Here is a 22,371-nt window from a genome sequence, read left to right on the forward strand (position 1 = left end):
TTTCATTTATATATTTAGTGCACATATCATGATATAAAATATAATGTAGATATAATTTTGAGATAAAAGGAATATCTTTGAAGAACTGACAAAATAATTCTTTCTATAGCTAGTAAGATTCTCTATATCTGATAAAACACTGCTCTTTCATTCTAACTGAGACCTGGAAAAGTTATCCTGAATCTGTTAAGAAAATTTGTAATTGTTGGTATTGTAAATTTGTAATTACTGTTAATTTTTTTTCCTTGTGGACTGATACTGTACTTTATTTAGTGTAAATAGGCTATTTATAATCATAAATGCTCAGATTGGTTCAGTATAATACTTTCTAAGGATTGAAACTGATCTTTATAAAATAACACGTAATTCTCTGAAAGAAACAAACCTCTTGGAATGATCTATCTTTAATTGAAGGAGCCTGGGGATTTTTCTTCCATTTTAACAGGGTATTGACATTGGAGATAGTTTAACTATTCCAGATGAATTCACAGAAGATGAAAGAAAGTCGGGACAGTGGTGGAGGCAGCTTTTGGCGGGAGGTGTTGCCGGGGCTGTCTCTCGGACAAGCACGGCCCCTCTGGATCGTCTGAAAGTCATGATGCAGGTGAGCTTTATGACTGTGTGTCTAAATGTGAACAAAATATTCTGAAATAGTGAGAAATGTGGTACTTTGAAAAAAGATAAAAGATATCTCAGTAATAATCATACCTTTAAAAAAGAGTCTCTCATTTTTATTGCTATTAATCCTAAATTCAGTCCATGTAAGTATTTACTTTAAGCTGTTGGTACATAGGTATGTGCTCAGTCACTCAGTCGTGTCTGAGCCTTTGTGACTCTATGGACTATAGCCTGCAAGACTCCTCTGTCCCTGGGATTTGCCAGGTAAGAATACTGGAATGGGTTGCCATTTCCTTCTCCAGGAAGGTGTGATGAATATGTGTTTAATGAACTTTTAATCTTGGCATCCTGTGCCTATTCAAATGTTTAATTAGAAAGGAAAATCTCTAGCCATTGTTGTAGTACTCTCCTTAAACTACTTATATTTTCCTTCTATTTTATGTACTTTCTCAAAAGAGGGTTTTTACTGAAATCTAGACTGTTGGAACAAAGATGTAATTTAAAAAGTTATTCTAAATCTGAGGTTAGTAGAAAGGACCTGGTTTTATAGATTGACTTTGCTATTTACTAGCAGTGTAACCCTGGCTGGTCAGAGTGGACAGAAAGAGGAAAAGGAAAGGATTAATATTTGGTCTTCATTATGGTAACCCATTTAATCTTCTAATAATGCAGCCAGGGGATTTTATCCTCATATTACCTGGCTCAGAGAGTTGAATAACTTTTCCTTCACAACAAATTAGGCAAGGAATGGAGTGTTTTTGACTGTATTTCTCATACTGCATGAAACCCCTGAGGCTCCATTTTCTTTCATTCTCGAATGGGAGCAAGACTATCTAACAAGAGTGGTAAAAACATTACACAATGTAAGTTATGGGAAAATGCCTAGTAGGCTGGAACATCCCACTAGAATATAGTAGCTGCTTTAAGAAGGTTTTTGAAAATTGTGTTATTATTCCTGGTCAGTACTTTTGTATTTGTCCTTAGATTTCTGTGCAGAATGATTTCTGACAATATTTTCAACTAGAATTCTAGAATTCATCTAGAATATATCTACATCTCAAAATATATTTAGGGGTAATGATACTGCTTTAAAGAGAAAGGAGAGAGAATTGGCATGTATTTTTGTTTTTAGGAATGGTAGTAAATTGACTTTGAGAAATTTTGAATAAGCATTCATCTTTCCTTTGTCATATTTTACTGTGCAGTTTATTTAAAATAAAATGGATATATTTTGACTTTATTTCCTACAAGTTCAGGAAGTTTCTCAAAGTACCTTCAGATTCAGTAATTCACAGAACTCACTTTAAGCTTTTATACTTATGGTTATGGTTTTTTAGAACTAAAGATACAGATTAAAATCAGCCAAGGATCATAGGGCTGAGTCCATGGAAGACTCTAATGCAGAATTTCTGTTGTTTTCTCCCCGAAGAGTCACAGTGTGTTATTTCTTGGCATCAGCCTGTGACAGCATGCACAGAGTTGCACACCAGTCAAGGAAGCTCACCTAAGTCTTTGATGTTGAAGGTTTTTATTGTGACTACATCACATACTGCCCTCATGGCTAACTTTTAATCTTCAGCTCCTCTGATCGTATTATTATTTTTTTTAATGTAGTAGTGACTCATTTTGTGTAAGCTGAAACAATCAGAAGAATAGCTGACTTTTGACAGAGAAGGAGAAATATTGTATGACTTCCCTTAAATGTGGAATCTAAAAAGAAATGGTACAATGAACTTGCTTCCAAAGCAGGAAGAGATTCACAGGCTTAGAGAACAAACTTATGGTTGCCAGAGGGAAGGGATTGTTAGGGAGCTTGGGATGGACATGTGGCGCACTGCTGTATTTAAAATGGATAGCCAATGAGGACCTACTGCCCCTGGTAGCACATGGAGCTGCTCAATGTTATGTAGAAGCCTGGATGGGAGGGGAATTTGGAGGAGAATGGATACATGTGAATGTATGGCTGATTCCTTTTGCTGTTCACCTGAAACTATCACAACATTGTTAATTGGCTATATCCCAGTGCAAAATAAAAACAAAAAAGAATAGCTGACTTCTTTATTTGGGGTTTATTATATGTAATCAGTTTTAGATAGAGGCAAGCATAAGGTCTAGTTTATTTAAACAACTATGACATTGGTAGTATGAGTCAGGTAATTTATCGATACTCACTGGGTCCGGAGTTCACACATGATACCTCAAGATAAGCCATAGAATGTACAGGTTTTATTTTTGGTGTCAGGCTATGTATATCCTAGTCTTTGTGGTTCTGATAAACATAATATCCAAATTGTTTTCAGTCCCATTTATATTTCATGTCTGTCTTATTTCTCAGGGAGGAGGAATAATATATTGCCTTCACTATATTTTTCTAATTTTTCTTACATTGAACTTGCTCATATGCCAAAGGGTGTTTCATAGCCTAATAAGTATTAAGTTGGTTCATTTTATCTTATGGGTGTTGTTCATGATTTTAATTTCAATCATGTCTTCTCTGCTTTCCCAAAATGAGGATATCATTTTTTCTTAGAGTCAGGCTCCTACAATGGTGGCAATAGTTCTTCCCATCATATATTTTCTCAACCTTCTATATTTTCAAATACATCTTTTGGTAGTAATAAACAGTATTGAAGAAAAGAGAGTGGTTGTATTGCTGCTTTAGAAATAGTAATGATAACATCTTACCAGTATTTTATATCATTTTGCTTTATTTTTAGGTCCATGGATCAAAATCAGCGAAAATGAACATATATGGCGGCTTTCGGCAGATGGTGAAAGAAGGAGGTATCCGGTCGCTTTGGAGAGGAAATGGTACAAACGTCATTAAAATTGCTCCTGAGACAGCTGTTAAGTTCTGGGCGTATGAACAGGTAATAGTTATCGCCTATGGAATTTGTTAATAAAGGAGTCAAACTGATTCAATAACAATTAAAATATAATGCATTTTAGATTATTTATTTTAATACCTGATAATTTTCTACATATACTCTATGAAGAATTTCTGTTACAGGAGATTAGATTAATTTAGAGATTCCGCACTAAATTCTGGGATTCTGAATTTCATATTACTTATATCAGAAAGGTTTTTGTGTTTTCTAAGTAGCTCTTAAAGGAAATGCAAGATTTTAGCTTACTCATTTTGGATTCAGAATAGAAGTTGCACATGAACATAAGTTTTTATGAAAGTGTCCCCATCCAGAATTTGGAAGGAAAACTTTTAAGTTCAGATCCTTTGCGTAATCTGACATTGCTATAAAACTGAGTTGAATTTAGAATAAAGCTCCATCAGTTGGGGGCTTGGCTGCTTCTCCATGCGCTCCAGCACATGGACAGAGCCTGGCATGTGATAAGTCTTCAATAAGTGTTGAATGAATGAGTGAATGAGTAAATGAATGAATGTGATTTACTTCTGAATTAACCTTTCTGTTAATTTGATGTTAAGAGGAAATACACTAGTGGATTTTAGAATTGGCTTCTCTTTATGGTCAGTAGCAGAGTTGTCTAGTTAAGCATGCACAAAATTATTCTTTCCATGATTTATTTTGTCATTGTTAACCATTGATAATAAGAACCTTGAAATTTAACTCCACCTTATAAGTTGTATTATTTCAAATAGATTTTTGAGTGTTCAGTTTAGTTTGTTTTTTTTTTTTTTTTTAGTGTTTAGTTCTTGGGCAACAGAATACTCTTGAGAAGATTACAAAGTCTAGAGGAGTCTTTTCTTGGCTTAAAAGAATAGAGAAGCAAAGAAAAAAATTGAAAAAAAATCTAGCCTCTATGACTTAAATTACAGCCTGTCATTGGGAAGGATATTTTCCCTCTATGAAATCATGAGTTACTGCTTACATTTTAGATACCTGTAGGTTATTCTGACCACATACTGGATTTTATGATAGGAAAGCCAGAACCTAAAACAAATATTGAAGTATATTAATAAAACCATTATTCCATAGGCAGGAAGTCAATGTTTGCGGAAGTTTGTATTAGTGTAAGCAGTTATGTGTATTACACTTAATGCTACTTGGCTAATTTTCATCTTGGACACCACCAACAGGCATCCTCTGCTTCCATCCAGCCAGACTCCTTTCTGAGTGCTCTTCACAGTATTCTAATTTCTGCATGATAACTTTTCTTAGAGATCAGGAGACAGCTCTCTGCACAAGGTGGTGCAGTGTCCTTGTGGTGGTCTCTGGGGCCTGTTTTACCTGTTTATTTTCTCTCCCTGGTGTAGGTATGTTTATCCCTCAGGGCTCTGTTAAGTCCAGCTTCCTATTAGAAGCATTTCCTAAGCATCCCAACCAAAACTGATGCCTCACCTGCCTGACTTCCTTAGAATACTATATTATGGAATATTCAGTTTTCCACTGGATAATAGAAAACCCATTCTTTTTCCCAGTGAATTGTAAACTACTTTGGGATAACTATTATTCTCAAATTTCCCAGAGTATCTAGCTAGCTTCCTTCTGGATTCAAATAGGTTTTGTTTCATTGAAAAACTAACAGTTTAGAAAAATGAAGAAAAGGATAGTGTCAGTCTGGTATGTAGATCTCTTAAACACATCAACAGAGGATAAAGTGGTGGTCCATTTTGGTTCTCACTGGTGTAACAGTGCAGTTTTATCAGGATCAGGGAGGCAGTGTGGTGTTGTGCTCTCATGGTTTCAGCTGCCATCTGTATTCTAACTGCCTTCCCTTCTAGCATTTTTCTATTCATCTTGGTACCTACCCATCCACCTGTGCACTGCATATCTGTGCATCTCCACCTAGATATCCCAGGGGTACTTCACAGTCATCCCTCCACCACCCCAGCTCTAGTCACACAGACAGACACACACAGACACACACACACATCCCATTCCTCTTTCTCTAGGTCTTATGGTGGTAAACATGCTTCAGCACTTATACGGGAGAGTTATTTCCTCCAGGAAACCTTCCCTTTGTTTTCCTCTGTGAGCACTTTCATCAGAATTCAGTACTGAATTCAGGACTGTGAGCTTCCTTAGGCAGTATTTGTTTTCAGTGTATGTTCCAGTTCCGGAAAATCCCTGTTGAATGAATGAAAACAAAGAACTGCCAGAGCTGGGTTTGGAGCCCAAGGTTGCCCTCAGTCTTAAGTTCATTAAGATGAAGGGAAAGGTATTTTTAACAGAAGTGGCAGCCTGTGGACAGAAATGTAGGCACAGGAGAGCATCGTTCACTAAGCAAGCTAAAGTTTCACTGGGCTCAAGTGTCATGGAGTGTATGTCCAGGAAGATGATGATGAAAACAGGCTGGACAGATAGGCAGGAGCCAGATGTGATGGGAGTCTGGATTTTATCCTGAATGTGGGGAGGACATTATTGAAATGTCCTATGTAGGGAAGTAGAATGAGTATATTTGTATTTAATATCAACCTGGGAAGTAGAGAGGTGTTGGAAGAGAGTGAGGCTCCATTGGAGGCAGGAAGACTATGTAAGAAAATAATTCAGGGATTCAGGTAGGAAATGATGAGTGTCAGTATAAGGCAGTGGCTGCAGTGATTGGAGAAAAACTGATGTGAACTGAAAAATATTTGGGGAAACAGAAATAACAGAACTCACTGAGTGGATGTGGAGGTGAAAAAGAAGAATCAAGAATGATTTCTGATTTCTAACTTGAGCAACCAAATACACAGAAAAGACAAAAAGAAGAATCAATTTTGAGATCAAATGACAGGTTGCATTTTGCACAGGCTGGGTTTGAGCTCTTTCTGTAACATGTAGAAGGAGTAGACCATAGGACCTTTGATCTCTGATAGGTTGTCATTGAGGTGAAGGCTTTGGAATGGATCGCTCAAGAAGAGTTTATAAGGCTCGGAGAACCGCACTCTGAAAAGGACACTCAGGGACAGCCTCTAGAGGACTGACAGAGTTTATGATCTAACTGCGCAGTTTTATAATTCTCAGGGAATAGAGCATAAGGCAGACTTGCACGTAGCCATTCCAGATAAACACTAAAGCATTCAAGCATAAGATACAGTTCCCATTGCCCAAGACATAACATAGCTTTGGCGAAACTCTAAAGGGAGTCTTATCATGAAACAACAGTCCTTGCTCCCAGAAACAGGTGGTCATAAGGAAGCCTTCGAATGCCTCAAGGCCGGGTATATAACCCTTCGTTATCCATTCCCAGCCTCAGGTACTCGGTGAACGCTCATAACCCTTTGTTAGGCTCGTTCCAGCTTCCAAGCTTCATCATGAGTGGAGCAAATACATTTTCAGTGTTTGCTCAAAGCCTTCCAGCTCCTCCACAGACTTATAGAATGTGACGAGTTCTGGGGATAGGCCCAGGGAGAAGTAGAAGGAGAAACCTGCAAAGGAGACTGAGACAGAGCAGCCAAGGGGACAGAAAGGAATCTACAGAAAGTGATGGCCTAGAAGTAAGAGGAAGAGACTTTCATGAAGGGTAGGAAATATGATAAAAAGTTTTATCTTTTAGGATTTATCACCTCAGGGATAGGAAAACTTGGTATAAATGTTTCAGAGAAGTAATGAGGTGAGAAACCAATTGAGATGAGCCAAAGGGAATGGGAGGCAAAGAAAACTGGACAGTAGACATGTTTGTTAGGAATTTACCTTCAATGAAAGGAAGGAGAAAAGACAAGGGAGAGAGTGACAGAATGGAAGGATGTTGGGTTTTGATATTTTGTTTTCATGGCATGCCTGTGGCTGAAGGAAGCATGTCAGTACAAAGAAGGAAGTCAAAAAATATAAGTGAGAGAGTTAGACAAGTATTGTAAGTATTCAGGCCAAGTATGTGTGTGGGGTAGGGAGTGGAAGGGCAGAGGAAGAAATGTTATCCAGACTGTGACAGGATTTGCCATTTGACTGCATGGAGAACTCTTGTCATGTCAGCTTAGGAAGAAGTGAATGTGGGTGATTTGTGGGAAGTGGACAGAAATACCAAGATATCCTTGCCTGTTGGCCTCTTTGTTCTTCCTTGAGTTCCCAAGAAAGGACCTTTCTTTTTAGAATAAGGGAGGAAGTGGTACTGGAAGCTGGAGGAGAATGGAATGGAGAAGGTTGAAATAGATATTCTGACAAATGGAGAGAGAGTTGACATGGATGGGGTGGATGGAAAGAAAAACAAACTGGAAGAAAGAAAGGAAAGAAATTGAAATCCTGAAAAGGTTTTCAATGCCTTTGAGAGCCCATCTAAACCTCCTTTGAAAAAGTCAAATTCTGTGGCCTTGAGCAAGCCTCTTAAAGCCTCTTTCACCTGACACCACATCCCTGGGGTAGAAACTAAGCTTGGGTGACACAGGGTTAAGCCCTTGTCACTTTGCCTAACCCTGTATCTCTGTCCTCAGCTCTTCCCTTTGTGCATGGTATGTTTTGGGGTGCAAAAGTCCCAAACCCATACTCTTAAAATGTTTATTTTCTACCAGTCACTAAGTATTTACTGAGTACTTTTGATGGGTGCTTTGGGTTGGGGTACAGTATGTAAAAGATATGTCTTCAAGGTTCCTATTCACATGCAGGATGGCTTTCGATAAATTGTATTTAATGATTGTGATGATCTAACATACAGGAAAATTAATAGGGCCTATGCAGAAGAGGAGTTTTGGTTATTAACATTATGATGTAGTTCAAGAAATAGAGCCCATAGAAACATTGACTTTTGGGGGAGACAGATATCTGCCATTTGGGGAACTTTTTGAAATTGTATTCAATTTTCATTATGAGCAGAGAAGCACAACTTTATTAGGACAAAGTATTCCTGTAATTTTGCACTAAGTTCTTCTGATTTTAAGAAATTGAACTCTGGCTGGCTCAGGAAAGCCAGGTGGGGGTGGGGGTAGGGGTCGCTGTGGGGATGCCTGGGGCATTAAGGGGAGGAGCCTTAGGAAGTGCAGAAGTGGAACCTCGCTGACCTGTCCCTTCTCCATGTGTCTGCTTCTTTGTCACTTTGTCCATTTCTCCCTCTGATATCAGTGCCTAATTACACTTATAGACCCATGTCACAATTCTAGGAGAAAGAATCTGATTTGCTTGGCTTCTAACCACAGTCTAATTTGAGCAGAGGTTTTCTCGCCAAGCTGTATACAGATGATAATGATAATAATAATAACAACAACAACATTTATTGAGCATTTGCCCAGCACTGTGCTAACTGTGTTATGTGTATTACCTAATAACTCTTTCATCAAGCCCGTTTGGTATAGGTCTTGTTGTCACAGATGAGGCACCTGCAGTTTGGGTATGTTTGTGAACTTACTCAGAGCCATATAGTTCTGGGGTTCCATTTCAGGTCTGCCTGCCTTTGGAGCCCATGATATTAACATCCTGCCCCATCGGTACTTTGGCTGCACTTGTGCCAGACTTCCAGCTGTGGCCAGATCAGCCTTGTCACTTGCTTTAGTACTGGTGGGCCAAGGGGTCTGGGGTTGTTTTGTTAGTGTAATCATATGTATTATCTACAAAAACTGTTTTTCTAAGTTGTTTTATTATGTGTTTGTTTATTTGTACTGGTGAAAACCATGGGGACAGTATCTAAAAGCTGTGAGCACTTTATTAACCTGTGCATCTGGAGAAGAATGCTGTGATTCTGTTTCAGCAAAGGAGCTACAGGGTCACCTCTGTGGACCATCTGTGTTTTGTGGAATTCTAACTTGAAAATCCCTCTCCAGTAAATGAGTCTATTAGCATTCAAGCCTTGCTTTTCTGTTAGATACTGTTAATGCAGTGTGTGCATTTTGAGAAACATCACATTGTCAATTGATTGCTTTCTAGGAGCTGATTTGTATTTTGGTATTGTCTTAGCTTGGGCTGCCATAACAGAGCACCATACGCTGGGTGGTTTAAAGAATGGAAGTTTATTTCTCATGGTTCTAGAGCTGGGGAATCTGTCATCAAGGTGCTTTGGTTTCTGGTGAGAGCTGTCATTTTGGCTTGCAGATGGCCACCCTTTCACTATCTGTTCCCATGGCCTTTCCTTGGTGCATGCATGTTGGGTGAGGGGGGAGATAGAGAGAAAGGAAGAGGCAGAGAAAAGCGAAGGGGAGGGAAGGAGGATGAGATTGAACATGTATGTGGGAGAAAGGTAAAGAGAACTCTGATGTCTCTTAGAACACTAACCCTGTCATGAGGGCCCAGTCTCATGATCAGACCATAATTTCTCCCAAAGGCCCCATCTCCAGATATCATGCATTGGAGGTTAATGCAGTTTCAAAATATGAATCTGGGGTGGGGGGCGGGTGGGAGGGAGAAATGGGGGAAGAACACAGTTCATTCTATAGCAAATATTAATATGCACATTTAAAACTTCATTTATACAGTACAAGAAGTTGCTTACTGAGGATGGACAGAAAATAGGAACCTTTGAGAGATTTGTATCTGGTTCCATGGCTGGAGCAACTGCACAGACTTTTATTTATCCTATGGAGGTAAGTACTATTATGAAGTCTATTGTATTAGTGGTGTTTGTATTTTTATCTATTGCTGCATAATAGGTATCCCAAAATTAATAGTTTAAAACATATTTATCATCTCACAGTTTCTGTGGGTCAGTAATCTGGCCTCTGGTTCAGGATTTCTCACAACCTGCAGTCAGGGTGTCAGCCAAGGCTGCAGTCCCTGCAGGTATCAATGGGGGATGGACTTCCTCTTAAGTTTATTCCTGTGTGTATTGCCAGGACTCCATAGCTATTGGTTGAAGATATCTTTTCCTTATTGCATGGGCCTCTCCATAGGATGCTTGTGTATCCTCATAACATGGTAGCTGTATTTTTTTCCAAATCAGTTATTAAAGAGAACACCCAAGATGGAAATTGCACTCTTTGGTCACATCTGCTCTACTTTGTAGGTTGCACAGACTGCCCCTGATAGACTGTGGAAGGGGATACACATGGTATAAATACCAGGAGGCTGGGAGAGTTGGGCTTTATCTTGAAGGCTGGTTGCAATAGTGTTAATAAGAATTAGAACACCCAATTCTCTCTAAAGCGTTTCTATACCATAAATTTTATAATGGAACCTTAGAATTAGATTAGGTGATGGTAATCCTAACTGGACATCCTTCCATTAGAGCATAGATTAGCAAACCATGGATCTGTGAACTATTTTGTACAGCCTTTTTTTTTTGTTTTTGCATTTTTACCTTTCAAAGGTGGTTTAAAAAACAAAACCACACAATACAAAACCAAAGAATTTGCAAAAGAGACCTGGTATTTTAGTCCTACAGAAACTAAAATATTCACTTTATAGAAAAAGTTCACCAACTCCTCCTTTAGGGTAAAAATAATATTATAGATGTAGATATCTTTATTGATATGACAAAGGGTTTTTTAATAACTGAAAAGACCTAAGAAATACCTTTAATTTTCATCTTTATGGTATGTATGTTAATATAGCTTTCCTTTCAAGCATCTTAATATTATTGTTCATATTACTCCACATACCCCTCAAAAGATATCCTGATTAATATCTAAGCTTCCTCTTACATCCTCCACCTCAGTTAATAACATCACCTTCCCTCTATCCTGCTGGTCACATCCTGAGTTCCATGCTAGAAACTCTTGAGTCATCCTTCCCCCACCCTCCATATCTAATTTGTCACAGTTTTGTTAAGATATCAATAGATTACCTTCTGTTTCCTCTGCCACTGCCCTAATTCAGATTCTTTTTACAATTAAAGCATCTTCTGGACTCTGAGCTTAGACCCTCAAGAGATATACTGTGTAAGAGTTTCTTACACATCAACAAATTGGACAGTCATTTGAGTGACAGTATATGCTAGGTATTTGTTCTCTGTAAAATTACTTCTTTCAAATTCTATGATGTGTTAATAATAATATTTGTTATATTCTTTCATAACCAGGTTCTGAAAACCAGGCTGGCTGTAGGCAAAACTGGACAATACTCTGGAATGTTTGATTGTGCCAAGAAGATTTTGAAATATGAAGGCATGGGAGCTTTTTACAAAGGTTATGTTCCCAATTTATTAGGCATCATACCTTATGCAGGTATAGATCTTGCTGTATATGAGGTGAGTTTGTAGCAATCTTTTGAATCCAACAATATAGTTAAGTAGTTCTCATTGTTAGAATTTGACTATATAGAGAAGTACATGTCTGTCAGGAAACAGTTTGTAAACGAAAGTAGATTCAAGGGTGTATTCTTTGATCTTTCTGAGACCCCATATGCCTGTGATCTTTTGTGTTAGATTTCCCTGTTAATTATTTTTATTAATGAAGATAATAGACTCATATTCAGATATAGTTGTTTAATTCTCTAATACCATATACAAAAATAAAATAAAAATAGATTAAAGTGCTAAGGCTGGATACCATAAAACTCCTAGAGGAAAACATAGGCAGAACAAATCTTCAACATAAATCACAGAAATATTTTTTTGGACCCATCTCCTAGAGTAAAGGAAATAAAAACAAAAATAAACAAATGAAACCTAATTAAACTTAAAAAGCTTTTGCACAACAAAGGAAGCCGTAAACAACATGAAAAGACTGCATGTAGACTAGGATAGAATATTTGCAAACAGTGCTACCAGTGAGGGGTTAACTTCCAAAATTCACAAACAGCTTAATATCAAGAAACAACCCAATCACAAAATCAGCAAAAGGCTTAAACAAACGATTCTCCCAAGAAGACATATAGATGGCCAACAGGCACATGAAAATATGCTCAATATCACTAATTATCGGGAAAGTGCTGATCAAAGCTACAGTGAAGCATCACCTCACAGCAGTCAGTTGGCCATCATTAAAAAGTCTAAAAATAACAAATGCTGGACGCAGTGTGGAAAAAAGGGAATTCTTGTACATTGTTGGTAGGAATGTTAGTTGGTACAACCATTATGGAAAACAGTATGAAAGTTCCTTAAAAAAACCTAAAAATACAGCTACCATATGCTTCTGCAGTTCCATTCCTGGGTGTGTATCCAGAGAAAACTTTAATATGAAAAGATACATGCACCTCAGTGTTCATATCAGCACTATTTAGCCAAGACAAGCAAGCTACCTAAGGTCCATTGACAGATGAATGGATAAAGAATATGTATTTATACACAGTGGAAACTCAGCCATAAAAAATGAAATAATGTCATTTGCAGCAAGATGGATGGACCTTGTTTTGTTTAGTTGCTAAGTAGTGTCTGACTGTTTGCGACCCAGTGGACTTTAGCCTGCCAGGCTCCTCTACCCATGGGATTTCCCAGGCAAGAACACTGGAATGGGTTGCCACTTCCTTCTCCAGGAAATCTTCCCAATCCAGGGATTAAACCTGTGCCTCCTGCATTGGCAGGTGAATTCTTTACCACTGAGCTACTGTATAACACAGGAAACTATATTCGATGTCTTGTAATAACCTATAATGGAAAAGAATCTGAAAAAAAAGACTGTATAACTGAATCACTTTGCTGTATACCTGAAGTAACACAACATTGTAAATTAGTTATACTTTAAAAAAATTATTACAGATGTAGTTGTTCAGCTTGGAAGATGATACTACGGCTTTTAAGGAGAGAGATAATAAGCAAAAATGGCATATTTTCTTTGGTTTGTAAAAATTTCATTTTGATAAAGCCAAGAGACTGATGTGTGAGTAGCACAGATTTATTCTTTGTACTTGCCAGCCTGAAGAAACCTAGCAGGAAATAATCAAACACAAATCATTTATTTGGGATCAAAGAATTGCAATTCAGTGCACCCAGATTTGGGTAGCAATATCAACATTGCCTGCTAGGGAGTAAAAGGGGTTTTTAATGGCAAAGAAGGGAGGTTTTCATTACAAAGAATTTTAGAGGGAGCTGAAGGCAGAATTTAGTTAGCTAAACATGATTGATGGCTAAGGCTGTCACTGGAGGGAGATAAGAATTCATTACTGTGACAAGTTGTCAGTGTTCTTGCAGAGTCCTTGGACTATCTGTGGTGTGGCCCAGTTCTTAAGTTCATGGTTCTACCTGGTGAGACGTACATAAGGTCTAACTCTTGAATGGCCTTTTGGCTTCATTTTAAAACCCCTTGGCATAAATGATGCCATTTTATTTCACATATCGCCCTTTGGATCAAGATCATTCTCTAAAAGCATTGCCAAACAATTTAGAGGTTTACTTTGTCCCATATCTCTGGGATGGACCTGTGCCATAAAATCATGTTCCTTGTTGCGGAGAATTTTTAATCTCCAGTGCTTATTTCAGAGAGTCAGTGTCATAGGGTTAGACCACATTTGAGCAACAGGGAGATATTCAGGAAATGACTCTTGGGCAGATTTGGTGACTCATAAGGAAGTTGTAAGTCACTGCTAAGGGTTAATAACTGACCAGTTAGGATCAGACAGTAATGAGTAGTTTTGCCACTATGTAAAGGGAGAAGAGTTGCAAGGTTGAGCTTGTTGTAGCAGGAAAGGGTTATGTCACAAGTTAGTAATGATACTTCATATGGGGTAAGACAGCTTGCAGAAAGGTATTGAGTGTGATGAGAATTGAGCAAGCCTCCTGTTGCATGGGGGAACATAGATATATAAGTGGAGAGACTGTAACCATTTCCTCAGTTATGTTGTAAGGGCTGCTGCTTCTGAAATAGCTGTTATGCATGGAGGCAGACCTCTGGCCACAGGTCCAACTGTTGAGTGTCATAGCCAAGGGATTGGTGTTGACTTCTGTGCCTTTGGGTAAGCAATCCTAATGCATTTCTCTGCTCTTGAACATGAGGTAGAAAAGGGGAAGCTGATAATTAGAATGTCCTAAAGCAGGAGACAATAAACTCCACTTCTCAGGTTCTGGAGCCATAAAGATGTCTTCTTTCTACTCTAAAGGATCTTGTCTTTGAGCTTTGAGCAATGAATAAAGAGGCTGGGCAACTAAAAGTGTTTGGTCAGCTCAAGATGTTTTATTTATTTATTTTAGGCTGGTGGACTTTATTTTTTAAATTAATTAATTTATTTTGATTGAAGGCTAGTTACTTTACAATATTGTGGTGCATTTGGCCATACATTGACATGAATCAGCCATGGGTGTACATGTGTCCCCCATCCTGAACCCCCTCCCACCTCCCTCCCCATCCCATCCCTCAGGGTCATCCCAGTGCACCAGCCCTGAGCACCCTGTTTCATGCATCAAACCTGGACTGGCAGTCTGTTTCACATATGATAATATACATGTTTCAATGCTATTCTTTCAAATCATCTCACCCTTGCCTTCTCCCACAGAGTCCAAAAGACTGTTCTTTACATCTGTGTCTCTTTTGCTGTCTCACATATAGGGTCATTGTTACCATCTTTCTAAATTCCATATATATGTGTTAGTATACTGTATTGGTGTTTTTCTTTCTGACTTACTTCACTCTGTATAATAGTCTCCAGTTTCACCCACTTCATCAGAACTGATTCAAATGCATTCTTTTTAATGTCTGAGTAATATTCCATTGTAATATGTACCACAGCTTTCTTATCCATTTGTCTGCTGATGGACTTCTAGGTTGCTTCTGTGTCCTGGCTATTGTAAATAGTGCTGTGATGAACATTGGGGTACACGTGTCTCTTTCAATTATGGTTTCCTGAGTGTGTATGCCCAGCAGTAGGATTGCTGGGTCATATGGCAGTTCTATTTCCAGTTTTTTAAGGAATTTCCACACTGTTCTCCATAGTGGCTGTACTAGTTTGCATTCTCACCAACAGTGTAAAAGGGTTCCTTTTTCTCCGCACCTTCTCCAGCATTTATTGTTTGTAGACTTTTTGAGAGCAGCCATTCTGACTGGCATGAGATGGTACCTCATTGTGGTTTTGATTTGCATTTCTCTGATAATGAGTGATGTTGAGCATCTTTTCATGTGCTTGTTAGCCATCTGTATGTCTTCTTTGGAGAAATGTCTGTTTAGTTCCTTGGCCCATTTTTTGATTGGGTCGTTTATCTTTCTGGAAGTGAGCATAGGATTTGCTTGTATATTTTTGAGATTAATTTGTTGTCAGTTGCTCGTTTGCTATTATTTTCTCCGTTCTGAAGGCTGTCTTTTCACCTTGCTTATAGTTTCCCTCATTGTGAAAAAGCTTTTAAGTTTAATTAGGTCCCATTTGTTTATTTTTGCTTTTACTGCCCTTACTCTGGGAGGTGCTCATAGAGGATCCTGCTGTGATTTATATCAGAGAGTGTTTTGCCTATGTTTTCCTCTAAGAGTTTAATAGTTTCTGGTCTTACATTTAGATCTTTAATCCATTTTGAGTTCATTTTTGTGTATGGTGTTAGAAAGTGTTCTAGTTTCATTCTTTTACAAGTGGTTGACCAGTTTTCCCAGCACCACTTGTTAAAGAGATTGTCTTTTCTCCATTGTATATTCTTGGCTCCTTTGTCAAAGATAAGATGTCCATAGGTGTGTGGATTTATCTCTGGGCTTTCTATTTTTTGTTCCATTGTTCTATATTTCTGTCTTTGTGCCAGTACCATACTGTTTTGATGACTGTAGCTTTGTAGTATAGTCTGAAGTCAGGCAGGTTGATTCTTCCAGTTCCATTCTTCTTTCTCAAGATTGATTTGGCTTTTCGAGGTTTTTTGTATTTCCATACAAATGTTAAATTATTTGTTCTAGTTCTGTGAAAAATACCATTGATAGCTTGATAGGGATTGCATTGAATCTATAAATTTCTTTGGGTAGTATATTCATTTTCACTATATTGATTCTTCCAATCCATGAACATGGTATATTTCTCCATCTATTTCTGTCCTCTTTGATTTCTTTCATCAGTGTTTTATAGTTTTCTATATATAGATCTTTTGTTTCTTTAGGTAGATTTATTCCTGGGTGTTTTATTCTTTTCGTTGCAATGGTGAATGGAATTGTTTCCTTAATTTTTCTTTCTGTTTTTTCATTGTTAGTGTATAGGAATACAAGGGATTTCTGTGTGTTACTTTTATACCCTGCAACTTTGCTATATTCACTGATTAGCTCTAGTAATTTTCTGGTGGAGTTTTGGTAGGGTTTGCCATGTGGAGGATCATGTCATCTGCAAACAGTGAGAGTTTTGCTTCTTTTCCAGTCTGGATTCCTTTTATTTCTTTTTCTTCTCTGATTGCTGTGGCAAAAACTTCCAAAACTATGTTGAATAGTAGTGGTGAGAGTGGGCACCCTTGTCTTGTTCCTGATTTTAGGGGAAATGCTTTCTATTTTTTACCATTGAGGATCATGTTTCCTGTGGGTTTATCATATATGGCTTTTATTATGTTGAGGTATGTTCCTTCTGTGCCTGCTTTCTGGAGGGTTTTTATCATAAATGGATGTTGAATTTTGTCAAAGGCTTTCTCTGCATCTATTGAGATACTCACATGGTTTTTATCTTTCAGTTTGTTAATGTGGTGTATTACATTGATTCATTTGTGGATATTAAAGAATCCTTGCATCCCTGGGATAAAGCTCACTTGGTCATGATGTCTGATCTTTTTAATATGTTGTTGGATTCTGTTTGCTAGAATTTTGTTAAGGATTTTTGCATCTGTGTTCACCAGTGATATTGGCCTGTAGTTTTCTTTTTTTGTGGCATCTTTGCAAGGTTTTGGTATTAGGGTGATGGTGGCCTCATAGAATGAGTTTGGAAGTTTACCTTCCTCTGCAATTTTCTGGAAGAGTTTGAGTAGGATAGGTGTTAGCTCTTCTCTAAATTTTTGGTAGAATTCAGCTATGAAGCCATCTGGTCCTGAGCTTTGTTTGCTGGAAGATTTCTGATTAGTTTCAATTTCTATGCTTGTGACGGGTCTGTTAAAATTTTCTGTTTCTTCCTGGTTCAGTTTTGGAAAGTTATACTTTTCTAAGAATTTGTCCATTTCTTCCAAGTTGTCCATTTTATTGACATATAGTTGCTGATAGTAGTCTTTTATATTCCTTTGTATTTCTGTGTTGTCTGTTGTGATTTCTGCGTTTTCATTTCTAATTTTGTTGATTTGATTCTTCTCCCTTTGTTTCTTGATGAGTCTGGCTAATGGTTTGTCTCTTTTATTTATCTTCTCAAAGAACCAGCTTTTAACTTTGTTGATTTTTGCTATGGTCTCCTTTGTTTCTTTTTCATTTATTTCTGCTCTAATTTTTATGATTTCTTTCCTTCTGTTAACCCTGGGGTTCTTCATTTCTTCCTTTTATAGTTGCTTTAGTGTAGAGTTAGGCTATTTATTTGGTTTTTCTCTTGTTTCTTAAGGTAAGCTTGTATTGCTATGAACCTTCCCCTTAGCACTGCTTTTACTAAATCCTATAGGTTTTGGGTTGTTGTGTTTTCATTTTCATTCATTTCTATGCATATTTTGATTTCTTCTGTGATTTGTTGGTTTTTCAGAAGGGTGTTGTTTAGCCTCCATATGTTTGTATTTTTAATAATTTTTTTCTTGTAGTTGACATCTAATCTTACAGCATTGTGATCAGAAAAAATGCCTGGAATTATTTCAGTTTTTTTGAATTTACCAAGGCTAGATTTATGGCCCAGGATGTGATCTACCCTGGAGAAGGTTCTGTGTGCACTTGAGAAAAACGTCAAATTCATTGTTTGGGGGTGAAATGGCCTATAGATATCAATTAGGTCTAACTGGTTCATTGTATCGTGTAAAGTTTGTTTCCTTGTTAATTTTCTGTTTAGTTGATGTATCCATAGGTGTGAGTGGGGTGTTAAAGTCTCCCACTATTATTGTGTTATTGTTAATTTCCCCTTTCATGCTTGTTAGCATTTGCCTTACATATTGCAGTGCTTCTATGTTGGGTGCTTACATATTTATAATTGTTGTATCCTTTTCTTGGATTGATCTTTCTTTGTCTCCTGTCACAGCCTTTATTTCAAAGTTTATTTTATCTGAGTATTGCTAATCCTGCTTTCTTTTGGTCTCCATTTTCATGAAATATGTTTTTCCAGCCCTTCACTTTCAGTCTGTATGTGTCCCTAGGTTTGAGGTGGGTCTCTTGTAGACAGCATATATAGGCGTCTTGTTTTTGTATTCATTCAGCCAGTCTTTTTCTTTTGGTTGGAGCATTCAACCCATTTACATTTAAGGTAATTATTGATAACTGTGATCCCATTGCCATTTACTTTGTTATTTGGGGTTTGATTTTATACACCTTTTCTGTGTTTCCTGTCTAGAGAAGATCCTTTACCATTTGTTGAAGAGCTGGCTTAGTTGTGCTGAATTCTCTCAGCTTTTGCTTGTCTGTAAAGCTTTTGATTTCTCCTTCATATTTGAATGAGATCCTTGCTGGGTACAGTAATCTGGGTTGTAGGTTTTTCTCTTTCATCACTTTAAGTATGTCATGCCATTTCCTTCTGGCCTGAAGAATTTCTACTGAAAGATCAGCTGTTATCCTTATGGGAATCCTCTTGTGTGTTATTTGCTGTTTTTCCCTTGCTGCTTTTAATATTTGTTCTTTGTTAATTTGATTAATACATATCTTGGGGTGTTTTGCCTAGAGTTTATCCTATTTGGGACTCTCTGGGTTTCTTGGACTTGGGTGGCTATTTCCTTCCCCATTTTAGGGAAGTTTTCAACTATTACCTCCTCAAGTATTTTCTCATGGCCTTTCTTTTTGTCTTCTGGGACTCCTATGATTCACATGTTGAGGCATTTAACATTGTCCCAGAGGTCTCTGAGGTTGTCCTCATTTCTTTTAATTCTTTTTTCCTCTCTGCTTCATTTATTTCCACCATTCTATCTTCCACCTCACTTATCCTATCTTCTACCTCTGTTATTCTACTGTTGGTCCCCTCCAGAGTGTTTTTGACCTCATTTATTGCATTATTCATTATTGATTGACTCTTTTTTTATTACTTCTAGGTCCTTTTTAAACATTTCTTGCATCTTCTCAATTCTTGTCTCCAGACTATTTATCTGTAAATCCATTTTGTTTTCAAGATTTTGGGTCATTTTTACTATCATTATTCTGAATATTTTTACATTTAAACTCCCTATCTCCTCCTCTTTTGTTTGGTTTGATGGGCATTTATCTGTTCTCTTACCTGCTGAATATTTCTCTGCCCTTTCATCTTGTTCAGATTGCTGTGTTTGGGGTGGCCTTTCTGAATGCTGGAAGTTTGTGGTTCCTCTTTATTGTGGAGGTTCCTCCCTGTGGGTGGGGTAGGACGAGTGGCTTTTCAAGGTTTCCTGGTTAGGGAAGCTTGAGTCAGTGTTCTGGTGGGTGGAGCTGGATCACTTTTCTCTGGAGTGCAATGAAGTGTCCAGTGGTGAGTTTTGAGGTGTCTGTGGGTTCGGTGTGACTTTTGGCCCCCTGTATTTTAATGCTTAGGGTTATGTTCCTGCATTATTGCAGAATTAGCTTGGTATGTCTTGCTCTGAAACTTGGCTCTTGGGTGGAGCTTGGTTTCAATGTAGGTATGGAGGCTTTTGGATGAGTTCTTGTCAATTAATGTTCCCTGGAGTCAGGAGTTTTCTGGTATTCTAAAGCTTTGGATTTAAGCCTCCAGGCTTTGGTTTTCAATCTTATTCTTACAGTAGCCTCAAGACTTCTCTATCCATAATGCACTGATGATAAAACATCTAGGTTAATTGAGAAAAAATTCTCCACAGTGAGGTACACCCAGAAAGGTTCACAGAGTTACATGGAGAAGAGAAGAGGAAGAAGGGAGATAGAGGTGATCTGAAGGAGAAGAGGGGGAATCAAAAGGGGAGACAGCAAGCTAGTCATTAATCAATTCCCTATGTGTTCTCCACAGTCTAGAACACTCAGAGAGGTTCACAGAGTTACGTACAGAAGAGAAGAAGGAGGAAGGAGATAGAGGTGGCCAGGAGGAGAAGAGGGGGAATCAAAAGGAGAGAGACAGATCTAGCCCATAAGCAGTTTTCTAAGTGTTCTCCACAGCCCAGAATACCCAAAGAGATTCATAGAGTTGGGTAGAGAAGAGAAGAGGGAGGGAGGAGATAGAGATGACCTGGGGGAGAAAACAGAGTCAAAAGGGGGAGAGGCCAATTAAGCCAGTAATCACACTCCTAAGTAAAAATGGGTACTGAAGACTGGATTCTTAAAGGTACAAAATTGATAACCAATACCAAAAAGCAATGATTAAAAATCTAGAGTAGAGGTTAGACTCTCAAAAATACAATATTAAAAAAACAAAGCAAAATCACAAAAATTATTAAAAATGAAATTTGCTTTAAAATAGGGTCTTTTTTTGCAAGGTAATAGTAGGTTATAAAAGTGAAAATTAAAGGAGTAATAATGATCTTAAAAATTAAAAAAAAAGTTTTTAATGATAACAATAAAATATATCTAGGAATTTCTCTGGAGCTGTTGAGGGCAGTGTGGGGTCAGTTCAGTTTCAGATAGTTCCTTGTTCCAGGTTATATTTCTTCTCCAGGTCTATAGGCCCTTTCCAGTATAGTCGGTGCTAACTACAGAGTTTTAATCTGTTGCACCTGTCACTTCCAAAGCGGTTCCCTCTTTGTTTATTTTGGCTTCCTCTGTTTGCAAGTCTCTACAGTGTCTGATTTTCACCCTGACACAAGGTGGTGAAGGTGGTCACTATGTAGGCTCACTTGTTCAGTCGTGCTGTTGGGAGGGAGAAATACTGCAAACAAATATCACTGGCATGTGTGAGGAGTGCTCTCAGTGTCTGGGTCACACTGGGTTGGCCCCTGCTCATGGTGTGTGTGCTTTCCCAGTCTACACTGCTCAGGTTCCAGGTTGCTCTGCAGGGGAACTGTCTAAAGCAGGCCGTGGGTTGCGTGCACTTCCCAGGTCTAAGCCGCTCAGGTTCAGGTTCTTGGGTACTCCACAAAGGCACAGACTTGGTTGGGCCTGAGTTTTGTGCCCTTCCCAGGTGCAACCAGCTCAGGTGACCAGGTGCTTGGCGAGCACACTCTCCCCAGGTGGGGGGTGCATCTTATCACCTCCCCAGTCCCAGCCGCTTGGTTTCTTGGGTGTGCAGTGGGGGCATCATCTCAGGTGTGCTGTGTGTCTCCTCTGGGGAGCTGATCTCTGGCTGTGGCCCTCCTGGCAGATATCAACCATCCAGGATCCCAGGAAGACTTGGTTAGCAACTGGGGGCCTGATCACAGTTTGGTAGAGGATGCTGTCCCTGGGGCTGAGATTGCCCCTCGCCTTCTGGCTCTGGGTGTCACCTGCCTGCCTCTCTGCCTCCAGCGTGGGATGGGCTGGTCTGCACCTGGCTAGCTGTCCTCTGATATTCACTCAGTTCTTTGTTCTGTGAGCTGGTCCGGCAGTGCCTTAGGTTAGAGCTTTTCATGGGAAAATTCTCTCTTTCTCTCTTTTCTCTCTCTTTCTGGCTATCCCACAGTTTGGGTTGCTATCTCACATTAGCTCCCTCAGATTGTCCTCAGGGCATTCAGGCCTGGTCCTTACCCTAAGCAGTACAGCCCGCGCCTCCCTGTTCAGCCCCCATTTGCTGCTGGTGAATGTGAGCGTCTGAGCTACTTCTCTGCTGGGAGTTGTGGTTAGGTACACAAAAAAACCTGTGGCTTTTTTTTTTTTCTTCCCATTTATGTTGCCCTCTGAGATTCCAAAATTCCCCACAGACCCACCAGTGAGAGGGTTTCCTGGTGTTTGGAAACTTCTCCTCCTTCACAACTCCCTCCCCAGGTCAGGTCTCTGTCCCTAACTCTTTTGTCTCTCTTCTTATCTTTTATGGACTTCCCTGGTGGCTCAGACAGTAAAGCATCTGTCTCCAGTGCAGGAAACCTGGGTTCAATCCCTGGGTCGGGAAGATTCCCTGGAGAAGGAAATGGCAACCCACTCCAGTACTCTTGCCTAGAAAATCCCATGGATGGAGGAGCCTTGTGTCCATG

The 22,371-nt window shown here is 38.7% G+C and overlaps 1 protein-coding gene across 2 annotated transcripts in view; it reads left to right on the forward strand.

Annotated features, from left to right (window-relative positions):
• LOC138074573 (mitochondrial adenyl nucleotide antiporter SLC25A24) overlaps positions 1–22,371 on the forward strand; it is a 58,430-nt gene that overhangs the window by 27,383 nt on the left and 8,676 nt on the right. For both annotated transcript variants that reach the window (XM_068966749.1, XM_068966750.1), the window contains exons 5-8: positions 446–604; positions 3,336–3,488; positions 9,914–10,021; positions 11,455–11,622. In XM_068966749.1, coding sequence (XP_068822850.1) covers positions 446–604; positions 3,336–3,488; positions 9,914–10,021; positions 11,455–11,622 — 588 coding nt within the window. The remainder of the gene's footprint in view (positions 1–445; positions 605–3,335; positions 3,489–9,913; positions 10,022–11,454; positions 11,623–22,371) is intronic.

Source organism: Capricornis sumatraensis, chromosome 2, assembly GCF_032405125.1.
Source record: "Capricornis sumatraensis isolate serow.1 chromosome 2, serow.2, whole genome shotgun sequence".
Lineage (NCBI taxonomy): Eukaryota > Metazoa > Chordata > Mammalia > Artiodactyla > Bovidae > Capricornis > Capricornis sumatraensis.